The 22,882-nt window shown below is 38.9% G+C and overlaps 1 protein-coding gene across 1 annotated transcript in view; it reads left to right on the top strand.

The window, feature by feature from the left end:
* Positions 1–1,790: 1,790 nt before the first annotated feature.
* Positions 1,791–22,882, top strand: part of LOC145445975 (uncharacterized) — a 103,973-nt gene continuing 82,881 nt past the window's right edge. Inside the window, exons 1-5 of the mRNA XM_080324149.1 lie at positions 1,791–2,777; positions 3,236–3,326; positions 8,014–8,150; positions 12,622–12,712; positions 18,553–18,692. Coding sequence (XP_080180275.1) covers positions 2,720–2,777; positions 3,236–3,326; positions 8,014–8,150; positions 12,622–12,712; positions 18,553–18,692 — 517 coding nt within the window. The 5' untranslated portion in view covers positions 1,791–2,719. The remainder of the gene's footprint in view (positions 2,778–3,235; positions 3,327–8,013; positions 8,151–12,621; positions 12,713–18,552; positions 18,693–22,882) is intronic.

The raw sequence follows: 22,882 nt of genomic DNA, 5'->3' as shown, positions 1-22,882 counted from the left end.
CCCCATGCGAAAATGTATTTTATGAAAACTTGATGAACAGCGTAGCACTGGAAAACAGAACTGAAGATTCGAAATGAACATTTTACCAAATACCATTATTTTACTCATCGAAGACACAACGGTTTAGTAGTTGTGAATCTAGCGCAGATAAGTATTTTGATCACCAACCCTTATTTATGTCAACGCTTTTATCTAAAAATTTCAAACTATATAGTACTACTTTCGTCGATTTAGCTCTGGTTTGTAAATAACTACCGTGAATATTTACCAATTTGGTTTGATTTAATGTCATAATTAGGCCTGGACCAGATCGAGTACCTGGTATGTTCGAATTCCACCCGAGTAAAAAACTCGAGTACACAAGTAACACTTATATTACAATGCAAAAAAGAAAGTAAAGCTGACTTGGAAATTTCAAATATGATTTTTTGTGTGATCCCATGAAAAGTGCTGCCAGTTTGCCGCAGGTCAAGACACACATCTTACTCATACGATTCTTGATGATACGCCAACCTTGGCCCTCATTTCCTTCAGGGAATTACCTACGATCTGTATGTAACTGTAATTGTGGTGATACGTGGCGTCCTGTGGCTTACGTAGAAGAGGTCGCGGTTCGCAATCGTAACTGTTAGTTCGTCACCGATGACAGTCTGTATTATAAAGCTTCAAGTAGATAAATTAACAATATCAGTTAATGCTTGGTGTGGTTCCTGTTGTTTTTAATGGTAATTACTGCGTTTTCTACTACAATGGCTATTACAGCAGGCCGATATTTTTAAATATGATTCTGTATGTGCTAGGCATTTCATAACACGCCACAGACGCGGATAAGACGGCGAGGAGGAGCCTAGATAAACCTACACAAGCTAGGAATTAGGGAGTAGACCTTAGTCGGACCCCTAACCCATCGGTTCTGCAACTGTAGATCATACCACTTCGCCATCTCGCCACTTTTTTCATGCTGGTTAGATTACGATACATTGTCCATGTTCGTTTATGTTACAGCATGTAAAATATATCACGCTGATTTCCTATTAAAATCAATATAATTATAGGGTTGAATAGACCAAAGTGGATCGTTAAGTTACTAAATATAAATTGTATTTGTTTTAGCTGTTGGCCCATATCTGTAGCAAATATAGGGACTCTTGGTCAAATTCAAACTAAAGATACTAGCTTCATGAAATCAATGAGAAGTTGGTGCATAGTCTGTAGATTGCATTCACGAATGTTACTGTTTGGAAATATAGCATCCGTGTATTGTACTATAACACTTCTTCCGTTCTTTCAATAGTTTGACATCTGGAATATCAAGCCATGTATTGTGCTAATTCGCATAGGTTCCGTAGCTGGTCAATGCCACTGCAATGGTCCATTGTTATTGGTAAAATGCAAGCTATGCGTCTATGCGTCTTGCTTGGTTTCTAAACGATTTTGTGAATAGTATAGTGCTTTGTGGAAAACTCGAATTCATGTCCCACAAAATCCCTACCCTTGTTCAATGTATTGTAACTTGATCACTGATTAATTTTTATCAATGGTCACATCCTCAAAGCAAAGGGAGATGTTTACGCCTTTGTTAGGTATGAATTTGAAATAAATGCGTCTGGAATCGCGAACCATTAGATCTTGCGCAGGCCCTACATACTTCAATATTAGCGCGTTGCCAGAAGTGGCCGGATTTGATTTATGCCTTCTCATTTATTTGTATTTAATTTATTTATAATGGCAAGGGGTAAGCTATTTTCTCAAGATTTCCATCTGATGCTGGAGTTTCGGTTTCACTGAGCCAGTCCGGCTATATTTAGGTAGGATTATTTGAGGAATCATTCAGATATGATTTTTGATGTGTTTTAAGCTAGTGTTCAATGCAGAAACGATTGATTGCGAAGTTTTAGAACGTCACACACAGTTCTAATATTTTGTGTGGAATTATTAAGATCATGTTATACACTGAATCATCGTATATCGCGTATGTATAGAAAAAGTTTAAATTTATCTTATTACTCATGGCATAGTATGTGATCTGTCTGAAATATTCCGGTGCAATTTCGTAGGTAACCGGTGTTCCGATTATCTATGACAGTCAAGTATCATACCTGGCGTCGGCAGCATAATTGGGAAATTTTAATCGAAAGCTATGAACAAATTTCAAAAACCTCACTTTTGAGCAAACATTCCCCTGACGTGTAAGGTAACGTGGATTGATAATTCAAGAGGTCATACTGTTTCATATTGTATTTGAACAATTTCCGTAGAAGGAAATAATCAAAAGCTCTTTGAAGTGGGCGAATTAGCTAATGTTGACTTAAAGGTGAAATCCACTACACACGTTTTGTAAACTGGGGATTTGGACGTATTCTCCCGTAGTGAATTAGACTAGCATTACCTCTGACTATACTATACCACCAAACATTTTGTCAAATATTGCATGCAGATAACATAAGCTCTTTATCAAATTTTAAGTACGCAATAAACATTGGTTATTGGAAATATAATAACGAAGCATAGGCTAACGCTACTATCAACAAATGTGCATTTCAACATCTTGATGTGCTTTTACGGTATAACAACGAATAAATTATTACGGATTGTAACAACCTCTTAACCGCCAGGTGTATTACGGTCGATAGATATTTTTCTGACCAAGCCCCAGCTTCTGGGTTTTTCGTCTCCGAGACCCTCTCAGTGACGTCACTAGCGTTCGTTTTACACAGTGATGTCGTCGATGTATTTTTTGGACTTCGCCTTAATCATAGCTGTTGCAAGCGTACAAGGTAAGTGTTATTGCATGTGTGATAATCGCTCACTATAGTTCTAGAAATCCAACATTGCGTGATTATCTTTTACTTTATATATAGTTGCCCTAATCCTTCCTATAAATGTGTACGTGCATTTACATTTTGTCTGTTTGCTTCAAACATATTCTCTGATACGGCAGCCCCTGACAAGGCCGCGCGGAAAACGGAGCTTACAAATTGTCACAATTTTGGTCTGTTATTCGAGATTTGTGATACGATTGTTGATACACAATGTTCTTTTCAATTCTAAACTAGTTGCTGACGATTACCCCTGACGAGTGTCAGCCGAAAATATTCGGGTTCATTTCAATATGAATATACTATTCAATTGTATATTGAAGTTCTGTACCTCCAAGAAGCTTTTCAAATACTCGAGATTAGAATATGATTTTTCGATATTCGGAGCTATTGATATTCACACAATATGATTTCAGGTCGAAGATGTGGGGAACGTGAATTCGAATGCAGAGACGAAAGTAAATGCATTCGCATCAATAAGTACTGCGACGGAGTGCGACATTGCAGGTGACATAGGGTTGTGCAAATTAGATTACTTGCCGGTTCCGATTCCGAATCAAGCATCAGAGCATAACTCTACTCATCACATCATTACATTATGGATGATATGGAAATCTGCGTGAATATATATATGTGTGAATGAATTTTTAAAATCGCAATCAAAATAATTTTATTCACCATACCTATTCAATTGTACTTTGTTGCAATAATATAGGTTCATCAGATATGTGATAGAAATATCTTATCCACCGACGTGCTTAGCTTGCATTACAAGTTTGGATGCTGCGGTGCGACAATTCGTTGTTTCGGGATATAGCGACGTTGAGGGAAAGTTTCGAAAACATAGTTCTCGTTGATGGTGGAAAAGGGGCTCGAATAAGAACAAGTAGTCTAATGCTTAATTCGGATGTAAGTACGCGAATCATAGCGCTTAGCACGGGTGATGAGCCGCTTAGAGCAGGGGTGTCAAACATTAGGCGCGACAGACGATTTCATCCGACACGCGAAGCAATTTCGAGTTTCGAGTGGATGGACAACTGCTTTTGTTATCCGGCACATTCCTAACAAATGTTGAGATTTGGAGTTTATTAAAACAATAATCCCCGTATTCGGCATATGTCGAATGTATGAATAGGCCAAAACGCATACTTCCGAGATCAGTGTTGCGGTTCCATCTTAGTCACAATTAGATACAGTCACTGACATTGATACACCTAAATGCGAGAAGGCAAAAAGGTGCTCATTGAGCCTAAATGTTGGTATTCAGTGAATCGAGAATGCTAATGATAAACCGTTATATACAGGTGACATGAATAATATAATAGCTACACAAAGAATAAAGACCCAATTCAAATCTATGCGGTCGCACTGGTGTGCTTCATCTGACTCAAAAGTCACCGGCTCGCAGAGAAAACCGAATGGTGATTTTCCATAATGAATCAAGTCCAAGTCCAAGTCCAAGTCCAAGTCCAAGTCCAAGCCCAAGTCTATACGGTTAAATCTCTCGTATATTTCTCACAACGCATACGCAGGACAAACGCCTCATCACGACTAAAACAACTGGGAATAAAAATATGCCAACTTGTATCGTCGTTAAAGCCCGTATTTTTTCTAGCGGTTAACGATTGTATTCAGCCGTCCGGCAATCACATTTTTGCCAATTCCATTGTTTGCGAATAAAGATGCTGCTATAGAGTCCCCATGGTCCGTGTGTATTATTATGTATACGGGGGCGTGATAATATAGTGAAAATAGGGATTTGGAGTTGGAGGTAACATTTTGGAAGCATTTGACTGGTCATGCCGGCAATTTGAATACGGCCCGCGACCTGAGATGAGTTCGACATCCCTGGCCTAAAGCCTTCAATTGAGTTCACATGATTGTTCCACTGGTGAATAAGAAGCCGTGTGACCTTTTAAATATTTATAAAGAATTGGTATACTATAGGCCAGTGGTTCCCAACCTTTTCCCACCCACGTACCATTTCGAGGTTTTATGCAGTGCCCGCGTACCACCTACATAAGTTACGCCATAAATAAATATCAAGTTAGAATCGAGTGCGTCTCACGAATGAAGGTACTTCTGGTACGTTGGGGTGATTCTAATAAATTTTTACTGTACCGACAATCCTATAATGGGAGGTCGAGAAATATAAGATCATGCAACAAAGTGCATCATCACTTATTTTATGTCTAAGATTTTTGAAGACACCCGCTCCATCAGCTACGCCTGTTAATTTGATAACATGGGCTGACAATTGATAAATATTTGAGACTAATATCTGAAACTACTAATAATATCGATGAAATTCATTCAAGAGGTTGAAAAAAAAAAGATCTTTACTAATAACTCTATTCGGTCGAACAAAAAACAAAATCTACTCGCGTACCACCTAAAAGACCTTCGCGTACCACTAGTGGTACGCGTACCACAGGTTGGGAACCACTGCTATAGACATACAACACAGTGCTACTAAGGTATATACTGCAGAGAGTATGTGTGTATTAGGGCCTATAAAGCTAATGATTTTTATCAATCTTATAATGCGAGTTGTTTTGTTGTGAAAACCGAATGTTTTTCCCTTTCTTTCGACTGACGTCGTGAATAAGTAATTCATATTTTTTAGTTATGAATATGAGAAGGTTATTCCAGTTCGCAAAGGTATGCCCGGTTGACTTGAACAAACTAAACATTTAGTTAGTTGATGGTCAACTAACTATCAATTTTTTCATTAGTTCTAGTTCTAGTCGTAGTTGCGGGTTTTGAAAATTCAGTAGTTCTAGTTCTAGTTGCACATTAGAAAAAAATATTAGTTTCCGAACAACTAGAAAACATGTGTCGTGGTTTTTGGCGAATTGAGATGCCGGTGTTCCGTTGAATGATGTTTGTAAACTATGTGCAGCTGTTGGTCGCTCAGAGTCATCACTGCTAACAGTGGCGTAGCCGACGGGTGACTTTTTGGGGTCGAAATCTCTCCCATTTCAATCTCGAAACCTAGTTGCATTGAAATGTCGATTCAATGTCTGATATTTCCGAGAAAATCAAAATTAATGTGTTTACAAGGAGAATGAAATCAAGTTCTGTACGGTTCTAAGTTTTCAATGACTTGGCAACCCGTAGATGGGCAACTATTTTCTGAAAATGATAGGCAGCAAATACGTCCCCAGCATAAACGGCTTATTCTGCAAATCCTTAGAGCATTCAAGAGTTCAATTATATACCACGGCTGGAGCCTAATAAGATCACACAAAGTAGTGTCATTGTTAAGCTTCGTATTCAATGATAATACATCCCTTCTGAAACGAGAAATTTGTTCGCCACAAGCGCCTTTGCAATATTTCTCCCCGGGTTTTGCGCTTTCCCTTGGTCTATACAGGCATGTAGGCTACGGTGGTTTCCTTTACAATAAGCCAGTAATGCTTTAAGTTTGTGTGAAGCAGCTGTTGTTTGTTTATCATCATGTATTTCGTAACTCAAGATGTCCTGAATTAATTCTATATCATTATTAACCAACCAACCTACAATGCGCTTACAGAATCATCGCCATTAGCAGACTTTTTTTAACAACTAATCAGCAAGCCATTACCGTCTTGATCATTGAAGCATAGCCGATTAGCCAATCAAGAGCCGTGATTTCGTTATTACTAGTCTTGTCGCCGTTCTATGGTCGCTGGCACGCCCACTCGTCGGTAGCTACTTTCAAACGCTTTGCGACAAATCTTAACGACTTTCCTGTGAGCTTATTCCAGGCTCAGTGCTGTTTTTTTCATCAATAATCTATAGAATGAGACATTGTTACCCATAATTTTTGAGATTTCTCAAATTTTGGACTGCCCTAATGACCAGCTTCAATCCAAATTATTTCGTAAATCAACATGAAGTAGGTTTTTTTGGGACATATTTTATTTTTCTTCAAAATTTCTCCGGACCTCCCACGTATGATCTGAATTCGACCCGCGGGCCGTAAAATACCCTGGTTTGTCCTACGCTAATCTACAAGCCTTCGGAGAAATCTTAATTTTCAGTGAGTCACAAAACAAAAGTCTATCAAATGTGTGCAATGTTGATACCATATGTATGTTGCAATCTGTACGACTACCAGTAAAGCTACTCAGACAGCAGACTTAGACAAACTAAACTATCATCAACCTAGTTGCGGGATTTGAAAATCAGGTAGTTCTATAGTTCTAGTTATAGTTGCGAGTTTTAAAAATTGAGTAGTTCTAGCTATAGTTCTAGTCGTGGTTTTTGAAAATCCAGTAGTTTGTACAAGTCTGATGCCCGGAGCATTCGCACACGTATCTATTCCATTTATACATATATTGGAATCGAGTGAAATATAAATGTTCGGTAAGAAAAATTATTTAAAAATAGTTTTGCAGGATTAAAATTCTTCCTTACACTCTAATCCAGATGTTAATCCAATAAATACTAACGTCTGCATGGCCGTCAAAAGAAAATCAACATTCAAATGACTATTTATATAGTGGCAATTGAAAATAAATTAAGTGACTATGATTTCTACAACTACATCGTAATTAACATGGCGGTCCGATCCATTAACGAAGTTTAATCATTTCTGCCATAAATATTGTTGCCGTTAGTTTGCTCAGCATTATGGTGCCCATGTTTTGCATTGAAGCATATGATACGAGCAAACGAGGCTCAAGGCTAATGCGGTAGGAAAAAGGTATCGAGAGACATAGTTCGCCGATGAAATATAATCAGCGTTTCTTATGACTGCTATTTCTTATGGGGATTATAGTGATTATAGTGATGCAAACTTATCACGAAACAATTTTCCGCTTCATAATCCGAAGTGTGAACAGTTAGTAGCTTTAAATAAAACAATGTATTCAAGCACGGTGCAAGCTAGCAAAATCTACTTGAGTACTTCAAAGAGTATAAATAAGTCATTCATGACCACCCCTGATGATCATTTTTTCAGAACATAGCAGAGTATAATACGTTGAATATGTTGCATTTGTTGGTGAGCCTAAAGCATATTGAAGAAAGAAGATCAGTTTGATAGAAACTTTGGGACAGAGCTAACGCGAAATGAGACTTAATATACGAATCATAATGTTTACTGATGCCAGATAGAGAAGAATTGTCCGTTTCGTTGCGACGACCCAACGCGATCAACCGTGTGCGTCAGAATATGAAATATAACCCAAAGCTTTTTTTTTGTCAGAGACGGATCCGACGAGCAATATGCTTCCGAAGATGATTATAACGATGGCAGGATGTGCAGAAGATCACGTTATCCACACGCACTTTGTATCCTCCCGCCTGAGTCACAAAAACGCCTAAATACTTTGTGTAAAGCTGGTAACTATGAACAAACATCTAATCATTTCGACGTGATATATGGTCCACTCAAAGTTTTTATGGTGCAAACTGAATTTCACGAGTAATCTCTACCGTGAGCATGTGGCTCCCAGCCATCTGGATTACGTCCCTACGTTTGGGCTTCATTCCTCAGATCTGACAGAAACCAAAGGGAAATAGCGAAATTATAGTAATTTGTAAATAACAATATATTTTCCATCACAATTTGAGATAGCAACATCAATGGAATCCGCCCGAGTTCGACTGCCGATTACCATCGGCTGCGGTTGAGTTCAATGGAGACAGGCAGCAGGAATCGAACGCGATAGTGGAGATGTAAACGCTGAAAACCCACTGAAATACACATATTTCTGTTCCTTACATTCACCGTAACTATTCGTTGAACAGTAGGGTTGTCCAAAATTTAGAAATTCTCAAAAATGATCGTTATCAATGTCCCATTCTATACATTATTGATAAAAAACAGCAACAAGCCTGAAATGAGCTCACAGGAAAGTCGTTAAGATTCGCCGCAAAGCGTTTGAAAGTAGCTACCAACGAGTGGGCGTGCCAGCGACCATAGAACGGCAACAAGACTAGTAATCACGAAATCACGGCTCTCGATTGGCTAATCGGCTATGCTTTAATGATCACGACGGTGGTGGCTTGCTGATTAGTTGTTAAAGGAGTCTGCTAACGGCGGTGATTCTGTAAGCGCATTGTACATTGGTTGGCAGACATCGATTTAAGATCAATTCAGGACATGTTGAGTTACTAAATATATAATGATGAACAAACAACAGCTGCTTCATATAAACTTTTAAAGCATGACTGGCTGATTGTGAAGGAAACCACCGTAGCCTACATGTCCGTTTTGATCGAGAGAAAGCACGGAACACGCCGAGAAATATTGCAACGGTGCTTATGCAACTGGCGAACGAATTTCTCGTTCCAGAAGGGATGCATCATCATTGAATACAAATATAAAGCTTAACAATGACACTACTTTGTCTGATCTTATTAAGCTCCAGTCGTGGTATATAATTGAAGTCTTGAATGCTCGAAGGATTGGCTGAATCAGCCGTTTATGCTGCGGACTTATTAGACTCTTACATCAAAACGAATTCACCCGTAAGTGCTGTTAAAGCCGGCAATAATGCTGTAGAAAGATGTGTAAAGGTAAGCACAGACTATGCTGGCACGACCAAAAAAAGATAGTTTGCTTGTACGTACAGCTTAGTCAATTGCTGGCATGACAGTCTAAATGACGAATGATAATGTACTTTTAGACCTACATTTAAATCCGAGCAATACCTAGTCGGATATGGTCGCAATTAAGTCAGTGCTCCTACTTTTCTTGGCGTAGGTAAAGTATATTAGTCATCGCAAACTGGTGCAGCACACCATATGTGAGATGGATCCCGCACAAAATCTTATCTGCTCAGAAGATGTTACATGGGCCGACCAGAGAGCTTATTTATTGGAACCCGGAAGAAGTCAAACTATACCACTGCTTCGACGCATTTTTAGCTCGTTTTAAATCCACGTCAGATGTGATTCCAGCATTTGTAGGGATGCAGCCGAAAATGATTCAAGATTCATTCAGGATGTACTAAGCTATATACCAGCAAACTGTCGTTTTGCTGGTCATAGGGATACTCAAAAATAGCTCATTTTTCTGAAATCGCACTGGCTACTTGATGCAATTGTTAGGTTACGTAATTTAATCCTACACACCAAATTTGGTTCAATTCCCAACCAGTAGCTGCATTGCTACAGGAGAATAAAGTTTCTATTTATATTATAAAAATAAATAACAAAAATTTCAAAATTTACTGTTCACCATATGAAAGTGTTAGGTTGTCTATAGAAACGATGTTCACCAAATTTGGTTCAATTCCAGCCAGTGGATGCGGAGTTATAGCCGTCGAAAAATTTGGATTATGAATAAGATAGTATATTTACGGTAACCAATTCTTTAATTATTTATTATAGTGGTGCCCACCGAAAATACTATTTTATTCGAATCCAAATTTTTCGACGACAATAACTTCGCTTATACTGGTTCGAATTGAACCAAATTTGGTGAACATCGTTTCTATAGACAACCTAACACTTTCATGGGTTGAACAGTAAATTTTCAAATTTGTTGGTATTTATTTTTATATTATAAATAGAAACTTTCTTTTCCTGTAGCAATGTGGCTACTGGTTGGAATTGAACCAAATTTGGTGTGTAGGATTAAATTAGGTAACCTAACAATTGTATCAAGTAGCCAGTACGATTTGAGAAAAAATATTCATTTTTGAATACCCCTACTGGTCATACCAGCATAGTCTGTACTTGCTTTAATACCTCTTTCTGCGGCATCATTGTCGACTATGACAGCACTTATGAGTGAATTCATTTTTCTGTAAAAATCTTATAAGTCCCCAGCATAAACGGCTTATTCAGCAAATCCCTAGAGCATTCAAGACTTCAATTATATACCACGGCTGGAGCCTAATCAGATCAGACAAAGTAGTGTCATTGTTAAGCTTTATATTTGTATTCAAGATAATGAATCCCTTCTGAAACGAAAAATTCGTTCGCCACAAGCGCCTTTGCAATATTTCTCATCGGGTTCTGCGCTTTCCCTCGGTCAGTACAGCCATGTAGGCTACAGTGGTTTCCTTCACAATATGCCAGTTAGAGTTAGTTCGGATATCAATAATTTTCACTATCCGGATAACGGATATATCCGTATATTTGGAATTTAGCTAACCGGTTAACCGGATAATTAATGCTAAGTGAGATGATCGATTTCATGACGTCTGCATGAAAAATGGATCGCAAAATCATTAAACAGTGTTATTGTAGATTTATACGTACACGCGCAGTGCGAGCTAGTACAAGAAAAATCACGCAAATTTAATGTTCACTGCTTCTGCAACTCCCTTCTAATAAAGTACACTGCATCAATAGTGGCATCCTGTAGCTGGGACCGGAGTTTTGTAACAAAGAGTCCACACGTATTAAATGCCCTTTCTGCTTCCACAAAATGGGCTGAATATAGTAAGCAGCGCTTTCTTTTGGCACATTCTTCTGTTTAGTTGTCCAGTAATGGAAGGACAAGTAGTTGATACTGGAATTGAGGCCGACATGATAGCTCGTTCTAATTCCTCCATAGGAAATTCACATGATCAGGCCCGTAGCCAGCCGAAAAATAACGGGGGGGGGGGGGGTGTTTTAAATAAAACGAGGGGGTTTGGATTTTTTTTCGAATTTAGTATCAGCGGAAATAAATTACGCTTGCGCGCACGAACATGTTTGCGTAATGCGAACATTCGATGTCATTCGGTTTCGCGATGTCACTCATTAATCACAATCGCTGATCAAAATAGTCTTACCGGCATATAGTCTCCAAGCCACCAAGAGATACGAGCCAACGCATGCCGGGGCCTAGACTCGCTGGTTACGCCAGCGACGATATCTATCGTTCGTATCATGCCTATTGCAGATGCGATTGTGTAGGCCAGTGATAATATCGTGATCAGATGTGATTCTGCCAGCGGAACTATGGGCATCTTGGAGACTCGAAAAATCAGGCCAGCAACGATAGCCGAATTCGCGGCAATCAATGACCTAATCTGGCGATCTTCTCAGCGGGAGATTGCGTCGCGTTACACACTGCACTGACTAATTGGCGACACGCTTCTCGCTAATTGGCCGCGCGCAACACTGATTATACGACTTATTGAAGCTTCCTAAACGATGCTATTTTATCCGGTTAACCGGCAGATTTATATCCGGATATCGGGTAATAAAAAACCGGAGGTTAACCGGTTAACCGTTATCCGGATAATCCAACCCTGAGGCCAGTCATGCTTCAAGTTTGTTTGAAGCAGCTGTTGTTTGTTCATCATCATGTATTTCGTAACTCCAGATGTCCTGAGTTAATCCTATACCATTATTTGGCAACCAACCTACAATGCGCTTACAGAATCATTGCCGTTATAAGACTCCTTTAACGACTAATCAGCAAGCCACCACCGTCGTGATCATTGAAGCATAGCCGATTCGCCAATCAAGAGCGGTGATTTCGTTATTACTAGTCTTGTCGCCGTTCTATGGTCGCTGGCACGCCCACTCGTCGGTAGCTACTTACAAACGCTTTGCGACAAATCTTAACAACTTTCCTGTGAGCTTGTTCCAGGCTCATTGCCGATTTTTTTTATCAATAATCTGTAGAATGAGACATTGCTACCCATCATTTTTGAGATTTCTCAAATTTTGGACTACCCTGATGACCAGCTTAGTACCAGAAAGTTAATTTTTTTTTAAAGCACTTACGCTAGTATGGAAGTAAACGGTTGCTATTAACATATAGGTTTAATGATATCCCAAGAGTCCGTAGTGAAAGGATTCTGGCCGTCCATTACATGTAGAAACAAAATATACGATTTAATTTATCTGTTCAATATTTCGCTAGGAACGAAATGCGCCGAAGAAGATTTCGAATGCCGCGATGGATCTGGCTGTATACCAGTTTCATACTTTTGCGACGGAGAGAAAGATTGCAGGTAACCATCATTCCTGGCGAACTACTAAATTACATGGTTTACTCAAGCAAACGGTACATTTCTAATCAGATATTTTCCTATCTAGTAAATTTAAGATCACTGAATAGAACTTCGCGAAAATTGACTATATGTTTTGCATGAATAATTTTCAGTTCCAAAGTGGGAAACGTATTATGAATTATGAAAATGTCAATACCGAGGACTAAATTGTAACATTCTTCAATTGGTGGCCAAATATACAGTGATTGTCTTGAAAATTTAATTTTATATTCAACTCACAACTACTTGACAATACTAGGCAATCAACTTATAAATTTCACCTAAAAATCGAGGAAAACTATGTTTAACAGATGCTGGTGTAAACACCTGAATAGCTGTGGTTTTGTGAGCGATAGATTATTGAAAAGTTAGCTGCAAACGCAAACATCGCACGGAGATGTGCGTCATGTGATGCAACTATCTTCAAACGTTCAACACGTTCGTCGTTTATCTGACTTAGTGTTGAATTTACTATCATGGTACCACTGTCCTGCAACGAGACATGGGAAGTTGAAACTCTTGATAAGTTGTTGTTGCTTGATTAGGAAGGAAATGGTGCACCGATTTAGAGGTCATTTCGCACCATTACTAGGGTTGCATTTAAAACAAAAATCAATCAAAACAAACATGTTTGAAACGTGGCCTTGTTCAAAACATCTTTTTCTAGCCATGACGTGACGAATCTTTATTTGTGACGTCACAGTAAATTTGCATTGACACTTGAATATATAGGGTAAACATTGCTCATTTGACGAAAAAGGCTTCCGACCACTGTCATAAACAGACCATAATATCTTCAACCAGGAGTACATCATTATGCAGCATTTTTACGGTCGGTGGTCATCATCATCAGAAGAACCATTTCGTACCAATTACTTATACCTACCTGCTAATACTGTCGAATCGACGACGATCTCCAGGGTTCCAGCAACTCCATATCGTATACGTCGACTATATTGGCTCCAAGTCGTCCGTAGGCTCATGCTACATGTTTTTTAATAGTATTTACATTAATATGGTATAATTATACAGCGTTTGGAAAAATGTTTCTTTTTGAAAAGCGTTTGTTCAAAACACTGTTCAAATCATGTTTTAAACAACGTGTTTTAAAACATCGTTTGCCTCAAATGCCCGCCTAACCATCACAATGTAGTGCCTCATATAGTTTATCTTGAAAAACAACCAGATGTACCGTCGGGCTGTCCGACTAGTTGTCTGGTTTGTTTGCTTGTTTTATGGTATTCATGGTGTTTGTCGACTACGGTGGTCATTTACGACAGGCCGATATTTTTCATATATATTCCGTTACTGCCGACTTGTAGCACGGCCCACTTCTAGGGTTTTTATAAGACAACGCTCACGAGGCGAGGAGGAGCTTTGATAAACCTCCAACACTTAGTTGTCTAATGTAGAACAGATTCACACCTGCTAAGCTGCTCTTTTAAACGTTCCGTGTACGCATGGTCTATTGCACTTAACGAAACACCCCATCTACCATTTCCTAAACATAACCAATGTCACAAAGGCCATTATCATATCCTGTTTGAAGTCTGAGGAGAGTGGCGCAAAGTCGTTTATCCAGCCATATTCCACGAAATGCATGCGTATCATTACTTCCACTATATTTCTGTAGAATTTGGTCTAAAAATTGGTCAACCTAGAAAAAATTCTTATAAAGACGTATTATATACTGTCGGAAAGATAATTCTAACAGCTTTTCAATGATAGGTTTTGTCACTTTTTCACCTTGGGGAAGAAAGTTGTGACCAAAAACGTGCCAAGGGGTAAAAATTGAAATTAGGGAAAAAATTAACGTAAAAATATGAACAAAAGGTTAGAAACTAATGAATTATCAAGAGAAAAGCAGGATATAGACACAAAAGGGATATATGAAAATAAAATAGAATTATATATCTGTTTCAGCGAGTAGGAGTGAGCAAGACAGGCGGATTGCCGGGGGGGGGGGGAGCGCAAGTAGAGCTGTCGTTGTTCGTTATAACTTCATTAAGTTATTGTTTACTTATTATGGTTTGTTTCATTTACCTTGCTTGTTTTTTAGATTGTGCTTAGTCAAAAAGAAACAGCAATTTGTGTTAAGTGTGGAAAAATCTATCGGACTGGAGATTCACTGTGTCATTTGGGAGCTTAGTTTTGCGAGAGTGATAGTACCACACACCCTTTACACTAGGGATGCATTTAAAACAAAAATAAATTAAAAACAAACATGTTTAAAACCAGACCTTAATTTAAAACATGTTTTTTATTGTTTTTTGTTTTTGGTTTCAAGCCATGAAGTCACGAATGTTCAATTGTGACATCATAATGGATTGAAATCGACCATTGAAAACATAGGATAAATATAGCCCCTTTGACAAAATATCTGCACTACAACTGTTGAACCACCTATTTTTTAGGGTTTCAACCATCCCATAACGATATACGTCGGCTAAATTGGGTGGTGATCGTCTGTTTTCTCATACAACATGTTTTTGCAAAGTATTTACACACTTATGGCATAATTTTATAACTTGAAAAAATACAATTCGTTTTTTTTAATAAGGCTTTTGTTTAAAATATGTTTTAAACAAAGTGTTTCAAAACACCGTTTGTTTAAAATGCAACCCTACCTTGGACACTGTAATTGGTCATGCTTTGAAACTGAATCGTGAAACGCTGTTCGGAAATTTTCTGAAAAATTAAGAAAATGGCCATGAGACGTACAGCCACACATCATGCCGTAATTTATTGAGAAACCATGCAAGATCCAAGAAACGTTTGTGGTGGCTCTGTCGAAAATTCGCATTTCTTCACTGGCAGATAATTTTTCTCTGAGAAATATTGTTTGACCTGCGGGGTTCAGATTGCCACGATAGAATAATTAGACACGAGCCATTTAGGCAGCTATGGACAATTAGATAGGCTTATATTTATTTCGAAGTTCACGGTCAACATAAGGGCAATCCCTTTCGGCCAAGGTTTCTCGCAGGCGATCTATTAGCACACTTTTCAGAGTACCATATTGGTAAATACTTCGTATGGTTTCGTGCATCGCGGCGTGGTAATGGTCGACGCCGAAATGCGTATTTTTATTTTCTCTAAATCCTGCTTTTTTTCGTGGGGGAAGGGTACTCAATAATCAAAAATTTGGCAACATGTAATCGCGGCCAGCGCAAAAAAAAAATTGAATAGGGTTGCATAAATTGTCAATAAGTGATGTATAAATAATTTATGTTAATTCTCCGACATAATATCGGGCCCACTTCGAGCTCGGGACCCCCAATTAAACGATTTGGCGTGCGGCAGTTACGGTCCTGGTAAAAGGTCAAAGTCCGGTCGCTGTTTTCTGGTTGAGATTTTACTATTGAAAATATTTTGCGCTTCGATATCACATATATATATTAATTGCATGTGTTATATTCGGGATCAAATCAAGGTTGTTATAACAGCCATCGAGGAAGGGTTCATACCATGTGCTTCGAACCAGATGTACGCAATCTGAATTCCCATCTGTGATTGGCAATACGGGAAGTTATTTGTATCGGGTTTTGTTTTAGTGCTTAGGGTAACTAGTAAATCAACTGGGAATGTCATGGAGATATCTGCCGACATTGAATTTGGCACTGCACCCACTCATTAATTTTAACACGAATGTATTCCAAACAAAGCTTCGCTCAGTGACGATGTTGGCTGCATGTTATTTCATAAATGAATTAGCCTTAACAGCCCCTAAAGCGCGGTAACTGAATATATTTTCGTATATTCTACCAATGGATATTGTGTCATTATAAACATTACCAGATAAGATAAATGTGTCGATTTCATATGTGGCCATCTCCGACTAACTGTCGAAAGCATGCGACCACCCTCCCCCCGACCAAATATACTTAGATATTTCTGCCACTTGAAGTAGTTTTCACGTATCCTAAAAATCACTATTCATACTGTTAATGGAGTAGAAAATATAGGGATTTACTTGTGCTACTTGAGTAGCAACGCCAATCATTTCTACAAACTCTAGTTCAGTGGTTCGCAACTGGGGGTCCGCGCACCCCTGGGGGTCCGTGAAGCATTTTTTAGGGGGTGCACGAAGCGAAGCGAATTTACAAAATAGTTGATAACCTAATTTATATTTTTCAAATTAGGAAAATCACGAGGCAGTTTTGCTTCATCACAGTAGAACTCACATCAGCAGGATGGCCGTTTGAGATGCAATATCCTGCTGCGTGGACTCATTTTAGTTGCTAAATTGCCAATAGCCCACTGATACAAATATTTGCCTGTAGAGAGATGGTTTGCTGGGCATTGTGTAAAAAATAAATTGTTGGATAAGTAAAGTCAATCACGGTGACTTCGAAGTGTTTACAAAAATCTGTTTTCTCCTGAGATATAGGCCTACATAACCATTTAATTATTAACTTCAAGATAAGCTGTTAGATATAAATTAATAGGCTTGACGTTATAAGTTCAATAAAAAAGTGTTTGTCAATTTTGGTGTCATCATTGTTGCGATCATACCCAAATGTGTCGTCCGAAGCGTTATGCCTTATTATGATATTCGTCACTACCTTCCTTTGTCTAAATAGAATTTTAGCACTCGTTGATATGAAATCGAAGGCGCGGATTTTAAAGACACGACCACGCATTTCAAAAAATGCAGTTGAAAAATTAGCATTGGAATAATAAAAGTCAACCCAATTTCTGCATAAATAGAATGCTGTTATTTTCAAGAAAAGTAATTTTGTTGTTGTTTATGACTAGCCTACAGATATCATTTGCACAAGACAGATGACGATTGTACCATAATTGAACTAAATTTGAAATAAAACTTCGGGGGAGGGGGGGGGGGTCCGTGGGGTCCATGCGGGTCCAAAAGGGGTCCGCGAATACAAAAAGGTGTAGAACCACTGCTCAAGTTCATAGTAAAATATTACGGCAAATCAGAAACCGCCAAAAATATTAAGCTTTTTGCATATAGAACTGGCGTTTAATATTGTATAACACAAACAAAAAGCGTCGATACCATTTAAAAACATATCTACTTCTGTTCCAGTATGGTATTTGGTGTGGTTTTTTGAATTTGTTGACCAGTGTAAATTTATAGGTCGAAAAGAGCTTCTGATTGAACAACGATAGAGAATCACTGTATTCCAGTTCACCAAAAACTCACTCATTCTGTATTACAACAACCCAGGTTTCATGATAGAAGATTTCAATAGCAATATTTGATCTGTTTCTATTGTATTCTAACCGTGATGTAAGTAACGAAAGCTGAAATTTGATTACTTATTGAAAATGAGAAAAATTAATACGGAGAAAATCTGACGTGATGGAGAATTTATTAGCATAGAATCGGATTCAGCAACCATAAATTAGCCCAAGTCAATCAATAAAATTTGTAAACCAGTGTTATCTCCGTCTCGGTCAACTTTTGCCCCTTTAACGTATGATAAGTAGGCTACCTAAAGTTATCTTTGATTTCGATTGTTAGTTTGCTTTCCTGAGAGGGATAGTCCAATTTATGGTGTTGTATTCTGTTACGAAGTTATCGTGTTTTAGCTTAAAATTGTATTTTATTGTTCGGCAAAATAGTGCTTTACCCCCTGGCACATTTTTGGTCATAACTTTCTTTCCCCAAGGTAAAAGAGAATGACAAAACTCTGCATTGAAAAGCTGATAAAAATTATCTTTCCAACAGCATATAATACGTCTTTATAAGACTCTTTTCTCGGTTGAACGAAATTTCTACTGGACTACTAATCGGCGAGTAATCAATCCGGCAAAACAGAATTTTTTTTTGACAGCGATGGGTCGGACGAGCCACAATATGCCACTTTTGACGATAGCAATGAGACGCTGTGCAGAGGGAGGACCAAAGGTGAAGCATCCCTTTGCATTCTACCGCGGTATCTGGATGATGAAAGGACGAAATTATGCAGGAACAGTAAATATGAAAGATATTCAAGCTTCATTTGAAATGAGATAATATCACCTTCTTCCCTAAAGATTCTTTTCACTATCTGCGATCACTGCATATTTCACGTGTGTGACTTCAACGGTTAGACACAATATTGGACATTAAATGAAATCTGGTAAATTTTGCTCCAAATAGTTTCGAAGAACTCGCAATTCACATAGAAATCGGGGAAATCAGGGAATTCTTTAAACGAGCTAACCGTGTCTCAGCAATATCCACCAACCAGAATTCCGAGTGCGTTGAATTAGTTCGTTTGTTTTATTAACACAATTAGCTCTTATCCACACTTCGATCATTTTTTACTGCAATGTAATATTCATTATGTTCCTGTCTTTTTGAGGTCTTTCCGCTTTCTTGCGTACTTTTTATGGTCTCTGCTGCCACCTGTCTAGAGTTTGGCTCTCTCTTCCTCTGGGTTTTTTGAAGGCGCTGTATTTACAGCGGGATCAGCGATGAGTTAGTTAGTGAGAGCATTCCAAATCATGATGCTAGAAACTTGTGAACTCAATGTTGATTCTGGCGAAAACCAGCAGCACGTTATATATGTACCATCAATTTTTACCGGTCTTTGCTCGACTCGCTGAAACGAAATTAGTTTGGTTTAAAGCGGTGACTGCTCGTCACAAGATCGGGTATAGTGGGATAATGAACTCAAAAATTTTGTTTGGTCAAAATGGCATATCCTGATATGAAATTGTGACTTCATGGTTGTCACTAGAGTACTCCCGGGCAGTGGTACTCATCCGGTGGTCCGCAATAGCCAGCATGTGCTTACTTGCTGATAGTTGCGCTATACGGCCGTAAACCAAACTTTACGCTGATTGGTCGACAGTGGCCATGGATACGGCGCAGCAACGGAGGACGCTGCATTTACCTAAGCCTAGTTGGCACTACGATGTATCAGTGTTGGGATGACTCGAGTCATGACTTGACTCGAGTCAGACTCGAGTCAACTTTTTCGTATGACTTGACTTGACTCGAGTCACTGTGAAGAAATGACTTGACTTGACTTGACTCGGAGCTTCAAAAATGGGCATTGACTCGTGACTCGGAGTAAAATTTACGAGTCAATTTCAAGTCATCAAGTAAACGCTGTCGAATAAATCCCTGTATCTTTTGTATGTTCGGATTGTTCGAGATACGCCGGTGTCACTTGTGAGAGCAACAAGTAATGACTGACCAGCAATCACTGAATATAACTTTCACTGATCCCCCTTGTTACATCACAATTAAATTGACCGAAAACGAACTGATGACAGCTTACGTTTATGTGCTATCAGTACCATAATCTAATAGCAACGTATCTCTGTTTCTCAGTGCTTACTTCGCGCACTGTCCACCTTAGCCAACCCCCTTGTATGATTCGAATCGAACGAATATAGTTCATGCGTTTATATTCTCCCGAATGTGTAGATGGGTAGTGTATTATACCATATCAATTTGTTTCTACTTTTCGACGCGTCGTATTCGATCCTCTGTTTTAGCTCACGAATTTGATTAGCTGCTCTACATATGTGTGAGCGATGCAACGCCATTTTGCATGTATATTTGACTTTATAATCGTTATTTGATTCAAGATATATGACCAATACATCTGTTTTTCACATATCTAGCAAAACGTAATGACTTTGAATCATCACTCATACTTCGAAAAACCAATTTGACTTGAATGGTGACTTGACTCGTGACTTGACTTGACTTGACTCGACTTGACTCGAGTCACCTCCATAAAACGAGTGACTTGACTTGACTCGAGTCACCTTCGAAAATCGATTGACTTGACTTGACTCGAGTCAAAATGTGCAATGACTCGAAATGACTCGTGACTCGAAGGTAGTGACTTGATCCCAACACTGCGATGTATTCCTATAGCCGTGTAGACTGCATAAAAACGAGAAGATTACAGTTAAATGTTTATTTCTTCATCAATAATAAAATTAGGAAAGGATATTAAATATTTAGTAACGTATACTAAAATATAATGCTGAAATACTGCTGTGTTTATAAATGCAGTGCCACCAATGGCAATGAACTGGGGAAGAACAGATTTTTCCATTCATTTCCTTCCAACGCAAAGGTCAGGAAGGCTTGGGAATGCAGAGTAAGAAGGCAGGATTTCAAGCCTACTTCCACAAGCTTCATTTGCTCCTCATCGCCGACCTCACTGCAGTTGCAGTGACTTAAAAAGCCCGGAAATCACAGTGAGCCGAGCTACAAGTCGGCAGCTAAAGACCTGATGAATCGCGAGCCGATGAATGAGAGAGTGGAAAGAATGTCAAAGACAAGAATAAATGCATTGATCAGTTCAAATACTGCCATGTCGTGGAGCACAAAGCCTTAAACAGGCTAAAAGCACCACTGTTGTGTACAATTATATTAATAATAATAATTTGCTCCTACCACTTTTGCAAGGAAGATTTTGCTGCTAGTGCATTATAGATACACCAATACAGTCACGTCTAAAGAGAATTGCGATTCCCAGTCGCAATCTCCGTGGTGAAGCAGAAGATATGCGCATTTCAAAGAGGCGGACCCTGAACTCCATGCCGTGTCAACTGTCTTCCTCCAATGTTGTGGATGCTGCACATGCAAATCTTACATTATCATCTGGTGATCCTGACCTAGAATCGCCATCGTGTAGCCTTGAAATGGAATCTTCAAATCCATCACCTGAATCTTAGGGTTAGAAGCCAACGAAGTCAGCCATATGCAGATTAGCTACCTAAGCCCACAGGACATCAGAACAGAGAGGATGTGCAGAATGGGGTAAATACATAGGGCTCTTCGACTCACAAGTAGCAATTTTGGTAGGGTTTTAGACTGCTTTGAGGGGAGCAAGACAGCAGGTACTCCGTATGCAACATCTCTTTTCAAATCACTTCAAGGACAGTACAGTATGAACAGGTATTCAATATTGTGGGGGTTATTGCACGAAGAAAGGGCCATTCAAGACTACTAAGCATCACTCATGTGAATATAGCAAAGATTGGTCTTGTTCTTTTTCCATATGGATATCTGGGTGCTTCACATGATAGAGTGATTCTAGCTGAGCAGACCTCATCTGCACTGGTGTGCTTGAGGTATCGTAACAGCACATGCGATGAGTTCATGAAATTTGAACTTGGCAGAAATCACAAGTAAATCACTCTTATTGGTATCAAATTCAGGCCCAAATGTATGCCACAAATAATCTTGCCTTCTTATACTCTGCATTCCCAAGCCTTCCTGTCCTTTCGCCGTATTCATGGCCATTGTCTCTCGACCAATCAGAGTAAAGTTTGGTTTACGGCCGTATAGTAATGGGAAGTTTGCTCTATCGCATGGGTTTCACGTTACGTTCAGTTCGTACTAACACCTGCATGGCTTAATCTTTGAGACAAGCATATTCATCTTAGTCTGCTATTACATTGTTCACTGTTGAATCAGTCCACGATTTGCGTTTGTGTAATCTGCCGTCTGACCCGTCGTTTTCATTGAGAAATCCTTCTGGGATTTGTAGAGGAAGTTGTTATAAGTTTTTCCTTGCCAAATTACCGTGTTCGAGCAAAAAAACTACTTTCTACATGGCAGAAAGGAAACAGTTCGTATTTTAACTTTAAATTAATCGGTTAATTTGGATATAGTCCAGAAACGTAACCACGAGAAGAGTGAGCAGATGAAAACCTACTGGCATGTTCTAAAATAAAAAGTACTTTCCTTATTTAGCTAGATAGACTAAGAGCACCATCACGAACGTGATGGAAACATCCATCAAAAAAGAACATCAGAGTTAGCTAGTTACTTTTCATTATAATTACTACTCAAGTAGAAACATACATATAAATTTTCCCATCAGAGATAGTCGAAATATGCCATGTCTGTGGTGTGTTAGGAGAGTACTGCATTAAAACCAGGACATCATGTCTGGGGTATGTTTGGAGTGTGTTGGTACTGTGTTGCAACCTGGACATCATGTCCGAGGTATGTTTGGAGTGTGTTGGTACTGTGTTGCAGCCCGGACATCATGTCTGGGGAATGTTTGGCGTGTGTTCATACTGTGTTACAATTAAAACCAGGACAAGTCTGGGGTATATTTAGGGTGTGATGGTACTACATTGCCACACTGGAAGACACCGCATAGTTACCCTAGACAAGATGTCCTTATGTTCGGTATGCTC

Source organism: Botryllus schlosseri, chromosome 1 (assembly GCF_051294905.1).
Source record: "Botryllus schlosseri isolate E-star chromosome 1, Bs_hap1, whole genome shotgun sequence".
Lineage (NCBI taxonomy): Eukaryota > Metazoa > Chordata > Ascidiacea > Stolidobranchia > Styelidae > Botryllus > Botryllus schlosseri.
This window is presented reverse-complemented; position numbering and strand designations above follow the sequence as displayed.